General features: G+C 37.0%; 1 protein-coding gene across 35 annotated transcripts in view; it reads left to right on the top strand.

Moving 5' to 3' along the window:
* The window catches only part of MYO9A (myosin IXA), a 275,439-nt gene that overhangs the window by 191,172 nt on the left and 63,351 nt on the right, over positions 1-20,916 (top strand). For all 35 annotated transcript variants that reach the window (XM_082735684.1, XM_082735666.1, XM_082735688.1 and 32 more), the window contains one exon: positions 867-914. In XM_082735684.1, the coding sequence (XP_082591810.1) occupies positions 867-914 (48 nt within the window). The remainder of the gene's footprint in view (positions 1-866; positions 915-20,916) is intronic.

Here is a 20,916-nt window from a genome sequence, read left to right as displayed (position 1 = left end):
TTTTGAAATCTGTATAACAGTAATAACAACATTTACTTAGTGAGTACCAGAAATTATACTAGGTGTTGGATATTTTAGTTAATTCTTGCTTCAGCCCTATTAAATAACTTATGAAATCCATATTACAGAAGATAAAGTTCTGTGTTATATGTTTTCTTTCAGTACTCCAGTTGAAATAATTAGTTATCTAATTATTAGGTATCAGGAATACTATTTTTATTGATTAGGTCCTGTTTTATTTTCAGTTATTTTAATTTATATGTGTTTTAATTTATAAGCCATTTCAACTCACTTTTGAAATAGCCAGATATAAATTAATCCTTGAAAGTTCTTGTGTTCTAGGTCTAGGTTATACAGAAGATTTTTTTAGTAGGCATATATTGCCTTTGTTTATAATCTTAAAGGTTAAGTTTGGATTGTCCTATACTGTGGTTATTAGGAAATGTCATGTATAAAAGAGCCTTCTGTGTCCCATGTGATACCTTTGTATATTTAGCTCTGGGATGGAGAGTATTTTAGAGCTAAAATATGGAAAGTCCAGGCTTAAAAGTTAATAATCATTCAGTTAATGACTAAAATAAAATAATCATTTAAATTAATATGGAATGGCTTCTGAACAGAAATGATGTTTTAAAAAGGTAAGAATCCCTAAAGTATCCTTTTATTCTATCACTTTTATGGGTACTATGTTTCACTGAATTCAAAAATTTTCTTACATTTGCTTGCCAGCACTGCACATTTTCTTCTGAACAATAAAAAACTGTTTATACTATTACCTGTTGAGCAAAAATCTAAGCATTCACAAAGAAGTAAGAAAGTATGTTTGTCTTTGCTATATCACAGTTTCTGTATTTCTCTCCCATCAGGTACCAAAAACAGAAAGAAAGAAAAGAAGGAAAAAAGAAACTGATTTAGTAAGTTATAATCCATTTCTTATGTTAGGGTGAAGTAATTTTTAGCAGTGTGAAGTATATTTTAAAATATTTCTGTGGATATATTTAAGGAATATTTATCAGATGCCCAAGGGTTTATCATTTATGTCTTTACAAAAATTTGCAGTGGCAGAAATATCTTGAATTCTGTCACTTGTTATCAGTGGTGGTTTCCTAAAATGGTAGAGACATGAAAATGTTTACTTATAAAAGATACAAATATCTCTTTTCAGACATAGGAGCTTTTTAACTTTCCCTCCTTTCTTTAAAAAAAAAAAATTAAGACTAAGATTTTACAAATATAACTACTTCTAATTCAAAAGACATTCCAGAATATTATGCCATGTTCTTATCTGTTGTATTATGTATCTTTATTGTGTATTTTACAATAATCTCTGTAATTACGAAGATGACTTACTCCCTAGAGAAGCTCATAATTTACCAGTGAAGGTAGGCATTTTAAAAAGTCATTAGAATAAAATAGTACAAAGTCTGTTGAATTATGGAAAGGGAAAATGAAGGAAAGTTTTACAAAAGAAAATACATTTTTGCTCATTCTTGACAAAGGAGGAGTAGCTTGGAAAGATAGTATCTAGCCAAAGGGGAAAAGTATAGTAGTCGCCCTTCTCCACCATTTTACTTAACTGCACTTTTACTTACCTGTGGTCAGTCTGGAAGCACATGATCCTCCTTCTACATCAGCCTTTTCTGCTTCATTTTGCTCCTTTATGTTAGGGAGTTGGCTTCTTTCCTTAAACTTCATGAACAACCTCTGCTAGTGTCAAACTTTTCTTCTGCAGTTTCCTCACCTCTCGCAGCCTTCATAAAATTGGAGAGAGTTAGGGCCATATTCTGGATTAGGTTTTGGCTTAAGGGAATGTTATGACTGGTCTGATCTTCTGTCCAGACGACTGAAACTTTCTCTGTAACAGCAATAAAGCTGTTTCACTGTTTTATCATCTACTTATTCACTGGAATAGTGCTTTTAGATTCCTTCAATTTTTCCTTTGTATTCACAGCTTAGCTAACTGTTTGATGCAGAATGCCTAGCTTTCAGCCTCTCTCGGCTTTTGACATGCCTTCCTGACCAAACTTAATCATTTCTGGCTTTTGATTTAAAGCAAGAGACATGTTAAAAAAATTAAGTGAGAGGCATGTGAGTCTTTCTTTCATGTAAACGCTTAGGGATATTAATTAGCCAGTTTCCATATTACTATATTTCAGGAAACAGGGAGGCCTGAGGAGTGGGAGAGAAACAGGAGACAGACTGGTCAGTGGAGTAGTCAGGACACACCCATTTATTGATTGCCTTTGCTCTCTTAGATGGGTGCAGTTTATGATGCCCCGAAACAATTAAAATAGTAACATCAGAGATCACTAATTCGGATCACCCTAAGAAGTATAGTAATAATGAAAACCTTGAAATATTGTGAGAGTTACTGAAATGTGACACAGAGACACAAAGTGAGCAAATGCTGTTGGAAAAATGGTGCTGACAGACTTGGTCATTTCAGAGTTCCACACACCCTCTATCTGTGAACTGCAGTATAGCAGAGTGCAACAAAAGGACATAGGCTTGTATCTAAGCCCTTAGCCTTGTTTACTTTTGTTCTCTGAAGTAGGATTTTCCAATTGAGTTACCTTAGACAGCTTAGTCTCTGAGTTTCAATGTACTCATGTATAAAATAGGAATAATACCACCCACCACTGAGGATTTTTATGACGGTTAAATGAGATGATACATATCCTAAGGAAAGGGTAGAGAAGGTAGAGGGCCTGTTATTAACAGGTAGTGTTTGGGCGCTTTATACACTTTAAGTCTTGAAAGAATAGTCTTTTTCATGTCTGTGCAGAAAAGAACAATACCTCAAGATAAGAATGAGCAAAGCATCTGACATATATAAAAGGACGGTAAGGACAATTCATTTATTCAACAGCTATTTTATTTCAGGGACTATGATAAATCATAGAAATATTAGGAAATATACAAATAAATGTTTACACTTGTTAGGAAAATTAAAATGAAAGAACAGTGATTTCCTATTTTGCTCATCAATGGGCAAAACTGAAAATGAATTAGTTACCTAATTTAGAAGGATATATAAATATAGATTTTTCTCAATATTGTGAATTGGCTCATTTGTATAACCTTCTTGGAGAAGGTACTTTAACAATCATGCATTTTTAAGTTTTAGAAATATTTAAAAATAAAACCAAAAAATGTTGACCTAGCAATTCTACATCTAGGAATTTTTCCAGTAGATGTATCATACTCGTTCATGCTGCAATGTATAAGGCTTTTTAATTGAAGAGGAGTTTGTAATGGCGAGACGCTGAAAACAACCTAAATTTACAAGGAAATGGTTAAATAAGCTAGATTACACTCATGAAATAGGATGCTGCTTTTAACACTAAAGTAAAAGAAGCCATTCTCCAAGATGTTTTGTTAAGGAGCTAATCACTATATAGAAAGCTACTATTTGTAAATTTTTAAAAAATAAAAAGCATTTTTATATCTGTACCCATACACACAAAATATCTCAGATACAAAAAACTAGTATCAATGATTATTTTCTATAAACAGGAACTAGACAGAATCCAGAGGTAAGGAAAACTTTATCTTTTGTTGATTCTGTTTTGTACATTTTTTTAAGATAATTTTTAAAGCAATACTGTATTTTTATTGTAGAGATGCGACAACCTCTCAGATAGCAAATCAAACATTTCTAATATTAGGTGAATGGATATTGTGGTTTGGAATAAGAACTTCAGTGGCAGCAGTGGACGTTGTGTATCCCAAACAACTTAGAAGGGGAGATACTGTAAAACACAGCATCAGAGGGCTGGACTGGTGATAGGAGGTGAAACCCTCCTGCCAAAGGTGCAAGTGAAGCATTTGGGAAAAAATATAAGAGCTGTGGTTTTTGGTTTGTTTGTTTGTTTGTTTTTGTGGGGTATTTTTTGTTTTTTGTGTGTGTTTTTTGGTAAGAGCTGTTTTGTACTTGTTGATCCATTCAGAATAAAATAACTTTAAATAAAAACAACTTTAATATTAGAGTTCTAGGAAAAGAAAATAATGTGCATGTGTGTGATTTACAATTTTATGAATAGAGGAATATCTGTGAAGTAAAATGTTAGTATCTGGGAATAATTGAGGCATCACAGAACAAGGCCATATTATGAAACTGGGATGAACTGTGCGTTGATTTTTTTTTTTTTTTTTAGTTAGTTGGTTATTTGATTAATTTGTTAAGACAAAAAGGACCACTAACACTCCACTACCAAGCGCTTTATATAACTTTTTCTTTTAAAGATGTATTTATTTATTTGAGAAAGAGAGACTGCATGCATGCCCCGTTGTGAGAGATGGGGGAGGGCCTGAGGGAAAGGAGAGACAGAATCTCAAGCAGACTCTGCATTTAACGCAGAACCTGATGTGGGGCTTTATCTCATGACCCTGAGGTCATGATCTGAGCCAAAACCAAGAATCAGATGTTTAACTGACTGAGCCACCCAGGCGCCCCTATTTAACTTTTAAATTTGAGGCATAATTGACATGAAACATTACTTTCAGGTATACAGCATGATCATTTAGTATTTGTATATGTTGTGAAATGATCACAATAAGTTGAGTTAACATCTATCACTATAGATAGTTATAAAAAATTATTTTCATTTGATAAGGACTTTTAAGGTCTACTCTCTTAGCAATTTTCAAATATGTGATACGGTATAATTAACTATAGCCACCATATTCTATATTTTATCCTCCTGACTTTTTTTTTTTCATTTTAGTTTAGTTTAGTTTAGTTTAGTTTCTTTTCAGTGTTCTGAAATTCCTTGTTTATGCACCACACCTAGTGCTCCATGCAATATGTGCCTTCCATAATAACCCACCACCAGGCTCACCCAACGCCCACCCCTCTCCCCTCCAGAACCCTCAGTTTGTTTCTCAGAGTCCACAGTCTCTCATGCTTTGTCTTCCCCTCCGATTTCTTCCAACTCATTTCTCTCCATCTCCCAGTGTCCTCTGTGTTATTCCTTATGCTCCACAAGTAAGTGAAACCATATAATAATTGAAACTCTCCACTTGACTTATTTCACTCAGCATGATCTCTTTTAGTCCCGTCCATGTTGATACAAAAGTTGGGTATTCATCCTTTCTGATGGAGGCATAATACTCCATTGTATATATGGACCATATCTTCTTTATCCATTCATCCATTGAAGGGCATCTTGATTCTTTCCACAGTTTGGCAACTCTGGCCATTGCTGCTATGAACATGGGGATACAGATGGCCCTTCTTTTCACTACATCTGTATCTTTGGGTTAAATACCCACTGGTACAATTACAGGGTCATAGGGTAGCTCTGTTTTTAATTTCTTAAGGAATCTCCATACTGTTTTCCAAAGTGGCTGCACCAACTTGCATTCCCACCAACAGTGTAAGAGGGTTCCCCTTTCTCCACATCCTCTCCAACACATGTTGTTTACTGTCTTGTTAATTTTGGCTATTTTAACTGGTGTAAGATGGTATCTCAATGTGTTGAGTTTTTTTTAAAGATTTTATTTATTTATTTGACAGAGATCACAAGTAGGCTGAGAGGCAGGCAGAGAGAGAGGGGGAAGCAGGCTCCCTGCTGAGCAGAGAGCCTGATGTGGGGCTTGATTCCAGGACCCTGGGATCATGACCTGAGCCAAAGGCAGAGGCTTCAACTCATTGAGCCACCCAGGTGCCCCTCAGTGTGGTTTTGATTTGAATCTCCCTGATTGCTAATGGTGATGAACATTTTTTCATGGGTCTGTTAGCCATTTGTATGTCTTCTTTGGAGAAGTATCTGTCATGTCTTCTGCCCATTTTTTGACATGATTATCTATTTTGTGTGTACAGAGTTGTCGAGTTCTTTATAGATCTTAAATATCAGCCCTTTGTCTGTAGTGTCGTTTGTGAATATCTTCTCCCATTCTGGGGTTGCCTCTTTGTTTTGTTGACTGTTTCCTTTGCTGTGCAGAAGCTTTTGATCTTGATAAAGTCCCAAAAGTTCATTTTTGCTTTTGTTTCCTTTGCTTCTGGAGATACATTTTGAAAGAAGTTGCTGTGGCCAATGTCAAAGAGATTACTGCCTATGTTCTCCTTTAGGATTTTGATAGATTCCTGCCTCATGTTGAGGTCTTTTATCCATTTCGAGTTTATCTTTGTGTATGGTGTAAGATAATCGTTGAGTTTCATTCTTCTACACATAGAGCTGTCCAATTTTCCCAGCACCATTTATTGAAGAGACTTTTTCCCACTGTATATTTTTTCCTGCTTTGTCAAAGATTATTTGACTACAGAGTTGAGGGTCCATATCTGGGCTCTCTACTCTGTTCCCCTGCTCTATGTGTCTGTTTTTGTGCCAGTACCATGCTGTCTTGGTGATCACAGCTTTGTAGTAAAGCTTGAAATCAGGCAACGTGATGCCCCCAGTTTGGGGGGGTTTGTTTGTTTGTTTTTTCAAAACTTCCTTAGCAATTTGGGGTCTCTTCCAGTTCCAAACAAATTTTAGGATTGTTTGTTCCAGTTTTTTTTAAAATGCCAGTGGAATTTTGGTCGGGATGGCATTGAAAGTATAGATTGCTCTAGGCAGTATAGACATTTTAACAATGTTTATTCTTCCAATCCATGAGCATGGAATGCTTTTCCATCTTTTTGTGTCTTCTTCAATTTCTTTAATGAGTGTTTCGTAGTTCTTCGAGTACAGATCCTTTACCTCTTTGGTTAGGTTTATTCCCAGGTATCTTACGGTTCTTGGTGCTATAGTAAATGGAATTAATTCTCTCATTTCCCTTTTCTGTATTTTCATTGTTAGTGTATAAGAAAGCAACTGATTTCTGTACATTGATTTTGTATCCTGCCACCTTACTGAATTGCTGTATGAATTCTAGTAGTTTGGGGGTGGACTCTTTTGGGTTTTCCGTATAAAGTATCATGTCATCTGCAAAGAGAGTGAGTTTGATGTCTTCATTGCCAATTTGAATACATTTTATTTCTTTTTGTTGTCTGATTGCTGTTGCTAGGACTTCTAGTACTATGTTGAACAACAGTGGCGAGAGTGGACATCCTTGTCATATTCCTGATCTCAAAGGGAAGGCTGTCAGCTTTTCCTCATTGAGGATGGTAATTGCTGTGGGGTTTTCATAGATAGATTTTATAAAGTTGAGGAATGTCCTCTCTATCCCTATATATTAATCGTTTCAATCAGGAACAGATGCTGTATCTTGTCAAATGCTTTTTCTGCATTAATTGAGAATTAATTGATTTGTTCTGTCACATTGATTGATTTGCAAATGTTGAACCACCCTTGCATCCTATAGATAAATCCCACCTGGTCATGGTGGATAATCTTTTTAATGTACTCTTGGATCCTATTAGTGTAGGATCTTGTTGAGAATCTTAGCATCCAAATTCATCAGGGATAGTGGTCTGAAATTCTGCTTTTTGGTGGGGTCTTTGCCTGGTTTGGGGATCAGGGTAATACTGGCTTCATAAAAAGAGTCTGGAAGTTTTCTTTATGCTTCAATTTTTGAAACCGCTTCAGGAGAATAGGTATTATTTCTTCTTTGAAAGTTTCATAGAATTCCCTAGGGAATCCATCAGGTCCTGGGCTCTTGTTTTTGGGGAGGTTTTTGATCACTGCTTCAATCTTGTTACTAGATATTGGTTTATTCCGGTTGTCAATTTCTTCCTGATTCAGCTTTGAAAGTTTATATGTTTCTATGAATGCATCCATTTCATCTAGGTTGCTTAACTTATTGGCATATAACTGTTGATAATAATTTCTGATGACTGTTTCTGTTTCCTTGGTGTTAGTCCTGACCTCTCCTTTTTCATTCATAATTTTATTAATTTGGGTCCTCTCTCTTTTCTTTTGGGTTAGTTTGGCCAATGGTTTATCAATTTTATTGATTCTTTGAAAAAAACAGCTTCTAGTTTCATTGATGTGTTCTATTGTATCTCTAGTTTTTATCTCATTGATCTCTGCTCTAATCTTGATTATTTCCCTTCTTGTGTGCGGGGTTGGCTTAATTTGTTGTTGATTCTCCAGTTCTTTGGGATATAAAGAGAGCTAGTGTATTCTTGATTTTTCAGTTTTTTTAAGGGAGGCTTGGATAGCAAATTATTTCCCCCTTAGGACTGCCTTTGCTGTATCATATAGGTTTTGGACCAAAGTGTCTTCATTCTCATTGGTTTCCATGAATTGTTTTAAGTTCTTCTTTGATTTCCTGGTTGATCCAAACATTCTTAAGCAGGGTGGTCATTAGCTTCCACGTGTTTGGATTCCTTCCAAACTTTTTCCTGTGGTTGAGTTCCAGTTTCAAAGCATTGTGGTCTGAGAATATGCAGGGAATAATTTCAAACAAGGACTTCACAGGCAACATGATGTCAATAAAAATGTATCTTTTAATAATCATTCTCAACGTGAATGGCCTAAATACTCCCATAAAACCGCACAGGGTTGCAGATTGGATAAAACGACAGGACCCGTCCATATGTCGTCTACAGAAGACACATTTTGAACCTAAGGATACATCCAGACTGAAACCGAAGGGATGAAAAGCATATTTCATGCCAGTGGTCCTCAAAAGAAAGCTGAGGTAGTGATTCTTGTATCAGAGAAATTAGATTTTAAACTAAAGACTGTAGTCAGAGTACAGAAGGACACTACATCACTCTTAAAGTGTGTGTCCACCCAGAAGATCTAACAGTTGTACATATTTATGCCCCCAATACGTGAGCAGCCATCTACATAAGACAACTGTTAATCAAGATAAAGAGTCCTATTGATATGAATACATTAACAGTCACTGTCAGTAATAGACATGCCACTGTCAGTAATAGACAGATCATCCAAGCAGAAAATCAATAAAGGAGCAAGAGTATTGAATGACACATTGGACCAGATGGACCTCATAAATACATGCAGAACATTCCACCCTAAAACAACAGAACACTCATTCTTCTCAAGCACACATGGGACTTTCTCCAGAATAGACCACATACTGGGTCACAAATCAGGGCTCAACCGATACTGACATAATTATTTTATAACTGAAAGTTTGTGCAACCTTCCCTACTATATATACATATATTTTAAAGATTTTATTTATTTATTTGACCAAGAGAGATCACAAATAGGCAGAGAGGCAGGCAGAGAAAGCGGGGGAAAACAGGCTCCCTGCTGAGCAGAGAACCCGAAGCAGGGCTCCATCCCAGGACCCTGAGATGACCTGAGCTGAAGGCAGAGGCTTAACCCACTGAGCCACCCAGGCACTTGTAGTATATTTTAATGACAGGCAGTGTTGCCAGTATTCATCAATACTATTCTTGGTCTGGTTCTCTTTTGCCAGCATAATCTCTTAAATTTTTAACTAGTTTTTATTTTTAATTCAGGAATTCATATAAACATAATGATATTCATTGTAAAGTAAACCTCTTTTCCCAGCCCTTCTTCCTAGAGATAACGACTGCAACCAGTTTTTGTTTTTTTTTTTTTTTAATTCCAGAAATAACTGGCGCCTTTATAAGCGTTTAAGTGTATATATATTCTCCTTTCTTTCTTAGGATATTCTGAGTGGAATTGTTTTTTTATTTTGTTTATGGTTGACTTTCTATAGAAATGTAAATTTGTCCGTTGCTTTTTTTATGTTTGAGGTTTTTATCTTTCTTAGACAAATAATTATATTATTATTACAATTCTTTTACTTTTCCCATGCCTTTCACTCTTACATTTATTGTTTGATTTGTTTCCATTAAAAATAGTAATCATCTGGAATCTATTTTAGTCTCAAGTAAGAAAAGGATTAAAGTTTGATTTATTTTTAAAAGCATGTCTATTGTCTGAACACTGTTGATGGATACATTTCTTTTTCACTGAAATACTGCTTTTATAATATACTTGATTCCACATGTATTTGGATTTAACTTTGAATTTCCTATTTTTATTCATTGATCTATATATACATCAAATCTCTTAAATTACTTTTTGTTTTATCAAATACATGTACATGTATACCGCCGTAAACACATGACTCTAAAAAGTCTCGAAGGCTGTTCTTTTTGTGTACTTAAGTTTATATTTTAATTCCAATTAGTTAACATAGAGTATTACATTAGTTTCAGGTGTACAATATAGTGGTTCAGCACCCATACAATACCATGTGCTCATCACCATGCACTTTTTCATCCCTATCACCTATTTAGTCCAACTGCCACCACCTTCTCCTCCAGTAACCACCAGTTTGTTCTCCATAGTTAGGAGTCTTTTTTTTTTTGTTTTCCTCTTCCTCTTTGTTTTTCCTTTGCTCATTTGTTTTATCTTAAATTCAGCATGTGGGTGAAATCATACGATATTTGTCTTACTCTGATTACCTATTTTGCTTGGCATAATACCCTCTAGCTTCTTCCATATTGCAAATGGCAACATTTCATTCTTTTTTGTGGCTGAGTAAAAACTATATCTTCTTTACCTGTTCATCAGTGGATGGACATTTGGGCTCTTTCCATAATTTGGCTGTTGGTTGATTCCTATAACATCAGTGTGCATGTATCCTTATGGATTATTATTTTTGCAGTTGTTGGATCACTGGGTAGCTCTATTTTTAACTTTTTGAGAAACCTCCATACTGTTTTCCAGGGATTGCACCAGTTTCCATTGTCACCAACAGTACAAGAGGGTTCCCCTCTCTGTGCATTCTTGCCAACATCTCTTAATTCCTGCATTGTTCATTTTAGCCATTCTTTTTTTTTTTTTTTAAGATTTTATTTATTTATTTGACAGAGAGAGATCACAAGTAGGCAGAGAGGCAGGCAGAGAGAGAGAGAGGAGGAAGCAGACTCCCTGCTGAGCAGAGAGCCCGATGCGGGACTCGATCCTGGGACCCCGAGATCATGACCTGAGCTGAAGGCAGCGGCTTAACCCACTGAGCCACCCATGTGCTCCCCCATCATTTTAGCCATTCTTAACAGGTGTGAGGTAATATCTCCTTGTAGTTTTGATTTCTATTTCCCTGATGATCGGTAGTGATGAGTGCCTTTTCATGTGTCTGTTAGCCATCTACATGGCTTCTTTGGAAAAATATCTATTTATATCTTCTACCCGTTTTTTAACCGGACTATTTGTTTTTCAGGTGTTCAGTTTTAGTAATTTCTTTATGTATTTTCAACACTAATCTTTTTTTTTTAAGATTTTATTTATTTATTTATTTATTTGACAGACAGAGATCACAAGTAGGCAGAAAGGCAGGCAGAGAGAGAGGAGGAAGCAGGCTCTCTGCCGAGTAGAGAGCCTGATGTGGGGCCTGATCCCAGGACCCTGAGATCATGACCTGGGCTGAAGGCAGAGGCTCAACCCACTGAGCCACCCAAGCCCCCCAGGTCTCAATCTCTTGGTCTGCATCTCAGCCAGCAGGGACAGGGAAAAGGCAACAGAGCCCATAACTCTAGCCATAAACTACAAATGGCACACACCACTTATATTCACGTTTCATTGTCCAGAACCACTCATGTGGCTGTTCATAGATGCTAAAGAAGCTGTAACATGTAAACTTTAGATAGTCATGTGCCTAGCTAGAGCTTTGCAACTCTGTATTAAAATAAATTCTATCTAATGGATATTGTTAGCATTCTTTTCTACAAGCAAGTACTTAATTCTAGTTCCTAACAGATGGTAAGCATCTATAAATATTTAATTGAATGAATGAATGAATGCATGAGTGATTGGAAAGTGCTGCATGGTCCCCCCTGCTCTTGTCCAGCATTATTTCTCACTATTCTCTGCTTGTCTTCTCACTGACCTAGACCAGTTCTTCTTGTTTCATTTTCATTTCTTTCCCATTCCTCTCCCTTCTCTCCAGTGCCCCTCCCATCCTTCTCCTCTACCCTGCCCCCTTTTCATCCTGACATAATTATAGTTACAGAAAGTTTGCAGGAGAAGTAAAAGAACCCTATGTGTCTTCACTCAGATTTATTCAGATTTCCCCAATTGTCCCAATATCCTTTGTTGTGTTCAGTTGTCATGCCTTCTTAAGCTCTTTTAATCTAGAACAATTCCTCAGTCTTAGGTTTCATTGCATTGACATTGTTGAGGAACATGTACCAATTCTTCGAAATTGTTCCTCAGTTTGAATTTGTCTTAAATTTATTCATGATTAGATTCAGGTTATGCATTTTGGGCATGGAATACCACAGAAGAGATGTGTTTTTTCAGTGTTTGATATCAGGAGATGTGATATTTATCTGTCCCATTACATTTGATGTCCATAAGGGTATTAAAAAAAAAAAACCTGCAAATTTACTGTTATTTTTCTTTGTAATTGATGAGTATCTTGTGGGAAGATACTCGAGACTGTGCAGATATTCTTATATTCCTTCAAACTCTCACCCACTAGTTTTAATATCCCTTGATGATTCTTCAGTGAATCAGTTATTACTGTGATGGTTGTCAAATAGTGTTTTTTAAAATTCCATCATTCATTCTATATTCATTAGTTGAATTTTTGCCATAAAGATTAGTTTTTCTTTCTAATTTATAGCTGCAGGAGACTTTCACTGAATAATTTGTGACAGTTGGAGCATCGAAAAAAAGGACAGGAAAAGGTTATAATCCGTTGAATAAAATAAAAATTTGTGAGTCTATACTGATGTAAATAATTTCTTTTTGAAGAGTTTTTTTCTAATAGATAATGTATTTATATTATTAAAATATCTTTTGAAAAGTGTATATAAGAAGTCTAATGGGACTTTTCTCCTTTTTGTCTTCTACAGATACATATTGTTGTTTGTTTCTTATTTATCTTCCCAATGTTTCTTTTTTCTGTATAAGAAATAAGGAGTATGCATATTTTCTATCCTCTCTCACACAATATTTAGCAAATTATATAATAATACAATACTCTTTTGTTTGTTGTTTTTATCATTGAGCAATATATTTAGGAAATCACTCTGTGTCTCTAGTAGACAGTCTTTAAGATTCTTGTTTCTGGTTATCCAACCAAACACTAATCTAGGCACTGCAGCTGGAATTAAGATTGTTAATCACCTCACTGTTTTTAACCCAAGTTTATCCTGGATTGTGCAGATGAGCCTAATAAAATCAGAGGAGGAAGTCAGAAGAGTCAGAGAGATGTAGCTGAAGAAAGATGCAGTAGACACAGGTAGAAGAAGTGAGAGAAAGTAGAAGCATGAGAAGGATGCAGTCCGCTGTTGGTAGCTTTGAAGATGGAGAAAGGGGAACTGTTAGCAGTGGAATGTGAATGGCCTATTAGAAGCTGAGAACAGCAACAGCCAGCTAACAGCCAGCAAGGAAACGGGACTTCCATTTTACAACTGCATGGAACTGAATTTTGTCAACAGTATGAATGAAATTGGAAAGAGATTATTCTCCAGAGCTTCCTGAAAGGCACATAGCCCTGACAATACCAATTTTAGCTTGGTAAGAGTTGTGTCTGACTTCTAGCCTCCAAAACTGGGAGGTTATGAATGGGTGTTGTTTTAAACTGCCAAGTGTATGGTAAATTGTTACAGCAACAATTGAAAACTAATGTAATAATTGTGCCTAGAAATCTGTCTACTACTCCTTTCTGAACCCCAGGTGGTTTCTCTTCCATTATAAACAATAGTGGCATGAGGGATAACTCGTGTGTATGAGAGAGAATAGACAGGGAATCCTAGGATCGAAATTCTGGTCATAGATAATAGAGGTTCCTGCTTTTATTACCTGAAGGAGGGATTGCATTTCTCAGTTTCAGCTATGGAAGTGGGTTGTTCAATTCATGGAAACCAATGAGAATGAAGATGTCCCAATGTCCCAAAATCTATGGGATACAGCAAAGGCGGTCCTAAGGGGGAAATACATAGCCATCCAAGCCTCCCTCAAAAAAATTGAAAAATCCAGAATACACCAGCTGTCTCTACATCTTAAAGAACTGGAGAATCAACAACAAATCAAACCAACTCCACACATAAGAAGGGAAATCATCAAGATTAGAGCTGAGATCAATGAGGTAGAAACCAGAGATACAGTAGAACGTATCAATGAAACTAGAACCTGGTTTTTTGAAAGAATCAATAAGATCGATAAACCATTGGCCACACTAATCCAAAAGAAAAGAGAGAAAGCCCAAATTCATAAAATTATGAATGAAAAGGGAGAGATCACAACTAACACCAAGGAAGTAGAAGCAATCATCAGAAGTTATTATCAACAGTTATATGCCAATAAGCTTAGCAACCTAGATGAAATGGATGCATTCCTGGAAAACTATAAACTACCAAAATTGAACCAGGAAGAAATCGACAACCTGAACAAACTGATATCTAATAACGAGATTGAAGCAGTGATCAAAAACCTCCCAAAAAACAAGAGCCCAGGACCTGACGGATTCCCTGGGGAATTCTACCAAACTTTCAAAGAAGAAATAACACCTCTTCTCCTGAAACTGTTTCAAAAAATTGAAGCAGAAGGAAAACTTCCAGACTCCTTCTGTGAAGCCAGCATTACCCTGATCCCCAAACCAGGTAAAGACCCTACCAAAAAGGAGAATTTTAGACCAATATCGCTGATGAATATGGATGTTAAGATTCTCAACAAGATCCTAGCCAACAGGATCCAACAGCACATTAAAAAGATTATCCACCATGATCAGGTGGGATTCATCCCTGGGCTACAAGAATGGTTCAACATTCGCAAATCAATCAATGTGATACAACAAATTAATATGAGAAGAGAGAAGAACCACATTGTCCTCTCAATTGATGCAGAAAAAGCATTTGACAAAGGCAGCATCCATTCCTGATTAAAACGCTTCAAAGTATAGGGATAGAGGGAACATTCCTGAACCTCATCAAATCTATCTATGAAAGACCCACAGCAAATATCATCCTCAGTGGGAAAAAGCTTGCAGCCTTCCCGTTGAGATCAGGAACAAGACAAGGATGCCCACTTTCACCACTCTTGTTCAACATAGTATTAGAAGTCCTAGCAACAGCAATCAGACAACAAAGAGAAATAAAAGGTATCCAAATTGGCAATGAAGAAGTCAAACTCTCTCTCTTCGCAGATGACATGGTTCTTTATATGGAAAACCCAAAAGACTCCACCCCGAAATTACTAGAACTCATACAGCAATTCAGCAACGTGGCAGGATACAAAGTCAATGTGCAGAAATCAGTGGCTTTCTTATACACTAACAATGAAAATACAGAAAGGGAAATTAGAGAATCGATTCCATTTACTATAGCACCAAGAACCATAAGATACCTGGGAATAAACCTAACCAAAGAGGTAAAGGATCTGTACTTGAGGAACTACAGAACACTCATGAAAGAAATTGAAGATGACACAAAAAGATAGAAGACCATTCCATGCTCTTTGATCGGAAGAATAAACATTGTTAAAATGTTTATACTGCCTAGAGCAATCTATACTTTCAATGCCATTCCGATCAAAATTCCACCGGTATTCTTCAAAGAGCTGGAGCAAATAATCCAAAAATTTGTATGGAATCAGAAGAGACCCCGAATCACTAAGGAAATGTTGAAAAACAAAAATAAAGGTGGGGGCATCATGTTACCTTATTTCAAGCTTTATTACAAAGCTGTGATCACCAAGACAGCATGGTACTGGCATAAAAACAGACACATAGACCAGGGGAACAGAGTAGAGAGCCCAGATATGGGCCCTCAACTCTATGGTCAATTAATCTTTGACAAAACAGGAAAAAATATACAGTGGAAAAAAGACAGTCTCTTCAATAAATGGTGCTGGGAAAACTGGACAGCTATATGTAGAAGAATGAAACTCAACCATTCTCTTACACCGTACACAAAGATAAACTCAAAATGGATAAAAGACCTCAACGTGAGACAGGAATCCATCAGAATCCTAGAGGAGAACTTAGGCAGTAATCTCTTCGATAGCAGCCACAGCAACTTCTTTCAAGATATGTCTCCAAAGGCAAAGGAAACAAAAGCAAAAATAAACTTTTGGGACTTCATCAAAATCAAAAGCTTCTGCACAGCAAAGAAAACAGTCAAAAAAACAAAGAGGCAACCCACAGAATGGGAGGAGATATTTGCAAATGACAGTACAGACAAAAGGTTGATATCCAGGATCTATAATGATCTCCTCAAACTCAACACACACGAAACAGGCAAACATATCAAAAAATGGGAAGAAGATATGAACAGACACTTCTCCAATCAAGACATACAAATGGCTATCAGACACATGAAAAAATGTTCATCATCACCAGCCCTCAGGGAGATTCAAATTAAAACCACATTGAGATATCACCTTACACCAGTTAGAATGGCCAAAATTAACAAAACAGGAAACAACATGTGTTGGAGAGGATGTGGAGAAAGGGGAACCCTCTTCCACTGTTGGTGGGAATGCAAGTTGGTGCAGCCTCTTTGGAAAACAGTGTGGAGATTCCTCAAGAAATTAAAAATAGAACTTCCCTATGACCCTGCCATTGCACTCCTGGGTATTTACCCGCAAAGATACACATGTAGTGAAGAGAAGGGCCATCTGTACCCCAATGTTTATAGCAGCAATGGCCACAGTCGCCAAACTATGGAAAGAGCCAAGATGCCCTTCAACGGATGAATGGATAAGGAAGATGTGGTGCATATACACTATGGAGTATTACGCCTCCATCAGAAAGGATGAATACCCAACTTTTGTAGCAACATGGACGGGACTGGAAGAGATTATGCTGAGTGAAATAAGTCAAGCAGAGAGAGTCAATCATCATATGGTTTCACTTATTTGTGGAGCATAACAAATATCATGGAGGACAAGGGGTGTTAGAGAGGAGAAGGGATTTGGGGTAAATTGGAAGGGGAGGTGAATCATGAGAGACTATGGACTCTGAAAAACAATCTGAGGGGTTTGAAGTAGCAGGGGGTGGGAGGTTGGGGTACCAGGTGGTGGCTATTATAGAGGGCACGGATTGCATGGAGCACTGGGTGTGTTGCAAAAATAATGAATACTGTTTTTCTGAAAATAAATTAATTAATTAAAAAAAATTTTAAAAATGCAGAATGGCAGCTAAAAAAAAAAAATAGAAAAGAAAGTGGGTTGTTAAACTTTTAGATTTGCCAGTTTGATAGATGAGAAATACTGTATTGTTGGGTCCCCCAGTAATGGGTCCATGGTCAAAGGAGTGAGACTGATACAAAGCAAAGGTCAAGCAAAGCTTTATTTCGTGCCAACCATCAAGAATCAAAGCGACCGTCAAACAGACAGATCAGGGCTGCCCCTTACAGAGAGGGCAACCCCTCCCTGCCTCACAGACTAACTTTTATATACCAAAGGCCATGTGGTTGGGCCTGGCCACACACAGGTGGCAAATGAGATGGTAACACACAGAGAAAGCTGCACAGTCTTGCTAGGTCACACATAAGTGAGCAATTGAATTACAGTTTACCCTATAGTAGACATTTGAACTAGCCTATCACCTTGGTGAGAATTGGTGCCCAAAAGGCAGGAACCACACTCCTTGGTAGCTGGGGAGACCCTGTGCGTGCTTTACTGATTGGATGTCTCCACCTGACCCGACTCATCCCTGCATTTGGGCTGTCATCTCTACCTGACCTGACCCACCCTTGTATTTGGGCTTTGTTACCTGGGACTGGTTTCCCAGACTTGCTTTTAAGTAAGTTCCCCTGGGGCGGGGGGTGGGGGGTGGGGGGCAGGATCAACTTAAGTTTTACTGCATGAACAACAAAATGGCCGAGGTGGGGCTGCTCTGGCTAAATACGTTCTTACAGTATCTCCTGTAGTTGTAGTTTGCTTTTTTCTTGTTATTCTTGAGTTTGAGTCTTCTTATGCTTAAGTTTTACTGCATGAACAACAAAATGGCCGAGGTGGGGCCGCTCTGGCTAAATACGTTCTTACAGTATCTCCTGTAGTTGTAGTTTGCTTTTCTCTTGTTATCCTTGAGTTTGAGTGTCTTCTTATGCTTTCGTACCATTTACATTTTCCTTTCCTGTAGCATATATATTTATGTGGATCGCTTGTTTTTTGTTGGGGTTTGGTCTTTCTCAGTTTCTGGGGACTTCATGTATGAGGGAGATTACTTTTTGTTTGTGATATGAGTTGTAAATATGTTTCCCCAGTTTGTCAGTTGTCTCTCGATGCTGCCTTTTAATATTATTTGCTATATAGAAAATGTTTTCTTTTATGAATTTAGATTTAACCAATCTTTTCTTTCATAGCCTCTGAATTTTGAGTCACAGACTCAAAATTTTCTTTCCCCTCATCTAAAAGTTATAAAAACATTTTCAGTTTTTTTCTTCTAATACTTTAATGGTCACATTTTTTACATTTAAATTTTGATCTTTATGGAGTTAATCCTAATGTATTATATGAATTACAAATCTAATTTTACCTCTTACCAAACCCATCAGCATTTATTTAGAAGTCCAGCTGTACCTGTCTACTTTGAGATGTCACCCTTTTTGCATTCTGATGTCTCCTTTATCTTGGATCTTTTTATCGTATTCCATTGATTGATCTGAGTATTCATGAGCCAGTTCTACACTACTTTAACTATTGAGCTTTTATTATCTGGCTAAGTCCTCCCTAGTTTTCTCCCTCCTCCCCTTTTTTAAAAGATTTTCTCTCTCTCAAGCTGAGGGGGCGGGGCAGCAGGAGAGGGAAAAACAGACTCTCCTCTGAGCAGGGAGTCCCATGCAGGGCTCCATCCCAGGACCAAAGACCATGACCTGAGCCAAAGGCAGATGCTTAACCAACCAAGCCACTCAGGTGCCCTCCCCCTGCCTCCACTAATATTCTTTTTCAGAACTTTTATAGCTATTTTTACTTGTTTTTCCATATTAACTTTGAATTCAGTTGTCTGGTTTGATGAGAAGAAATCTAGTAGTACTTAGATTACCTTATATTTATAAATTAACTGTTGGGTCCCCCCAAAATTGGGTACCCCAATAATGGGTCCCTGATTAAAGGAGCGAGACTGATAAAAAGCGAAGGTCAAGCAAAGCTTTATTTCACGCCAAGCATCAGGAATCAGACCGACTGTCAAACAGACCACTTGGGGCCTCCCCTCCAGAGAGGACGACCCCTCCCTGCTTTCCAGACCAACTTTTGTAGAGCAAAGGCCATGTGGTTGGGCCTGGCCACGCACAGGTGGCCAATAAGATTGTAACACACACAGAAACTCCACAGTGATGCTAGGCGACCAGCTGAATTACAATTTACCCTGGTAGACATTTGAACCAGCCTATCACACCTTGGTTAGGATTGGTGCCAAAAGGCTCCCAAAGGGTGGGGGCCCATACTCCTTGGTAGCTGGGAGACAGTATGCGCCCCCCACTGATTGAATACCTCCACCTGTCCTGACCCACCCTTGTACTTGGACTTTGTTACGTGGGACTGGTTTCCAGGACTTGCTTTTAAATAAGTTGCCCTGGGTGGTGGGGGGGGGGGCAAGGTCAATTTAAGCTTTACAGCAAAATGGCAGTTCAACCGGGGTGGGGCTGCTCTGGCTGAATAGGCCCTTACATAACATACAGAGAACTGACTTCTTTATGATTTTGTATCTTTTCATCTGTGCAAGTCTATTTTTGTATCCATTAAGAGGGCTTTAAAGCTTTTCATACATAGTTTTTAATTATTTCATGCTGTATTTATTACTGGGTGTTTTATCTCAGCGGAGATAATTATTGTAGTTGACAGTATGGTATATATCCTTCTCTGATTTTTCTGTACTTATATAAACTCTTCAGTCTAGTAGTTTTCAAGGTGATATGCAGGAGTTTCTGGGATACTTTCAAGAATTTTGCAAAATTAAGTCTATTTTCATAATAGTAATGACATTATTTTCCTTTTTCACTGAGTTAAACAAATCAAGGTAGCTTCTCCAGATGGGACTGGAAAGTATGGTATAGCTGTATATAATGGTTTTCTCAAAAAAAAAAAAAAAAAACCAAAAAAAGCAAACACTTGTCCAATGGAACTGTAAACTAATCTAGTTTTAAAGAACTTCTAAAATTTTTAAAAACTGTGACAAAATTCATATGACCTAAAATTCACCGTTTCAACCATTTTAAGTATATACTTTGGTGGGTTTTAGTATATTGACTATATTGGGCAATTACCACCACTGTATAATTCTAGAACATGTTCATCACCTGCAGAAGAAAGTCCGTATTCATTCCCATTCTCTTTTCCTCCAGTCCTGAAAACCACCAATCACTTTCTCTCTCAATGGATTTGCCTTTTATGGACATTTCATATTGGTTTAAAAAAAAATCATAAAATATTGGCCTTTGTGTCTTCTTTCACCTAGCATACTGTTCTCAGGATTCACTCATGTTGTGGCATGTGTAGTATTTCATTCCTTTTTATAACCAAATACTATTCCACTGTACAGATATACTTCATTTTATTTACCCATTGGTCAGTTTATGGACTTTGGGGTTTTTCCACTTTTTGACTATTCGGAGTAATGCTGCTATGAACATTTGTGTATAAATTTTTATATCAGTCTGTGTGTCTAGCAACTTTTTTCATAGAATATCACTTTTACTTTATTGAAAAGGCTATACTCATTCACACTTTGGTACTTGGCAAACAGTTTTTGAAAGTGAATTAAGTGACTCGTCATTTCAAGGAAAATACCTAACAATATTTGTTAACAGTTGTAAAGTTTAAGCTTGCAAGCAAAAATCAGAATTATAAAAACTTGTGAATGTGACAATTTTCCAGTAAAGAATTTTCTGATGAGATTGGTGGTAATATGAAAGAATATGACCTTTTGATAGCATATAATGAAATATGTCAACATTTAGAACAGTTCCATAACTCAGTGCACCAGTATTTTCCAGATCATCAATGCCTAACATCATAAAATCATGTGTAGGTAAAATGTCCATTTGAAGTACAGGATAGACAAAAAGATTTCTTTAACCAGTTCGAG

The sequence above is a fragment of the Mustela nivalis genome (genome assembly GCF_964662115.1).
Source record: "Mustela nivalis genome assembly, chromosome: 6".
Lineage (NCBI taxonomy): Eukaryota > Metazoa > Chordata > Mammalia > Carnivora > Mustelidae > Mustela > Mustela nivalis.
The sequence above is the reverse complement of the archived record's forward strand: the minus strand, read 5'-3'. Positions and strand labels throughout refer to the sequence as shown.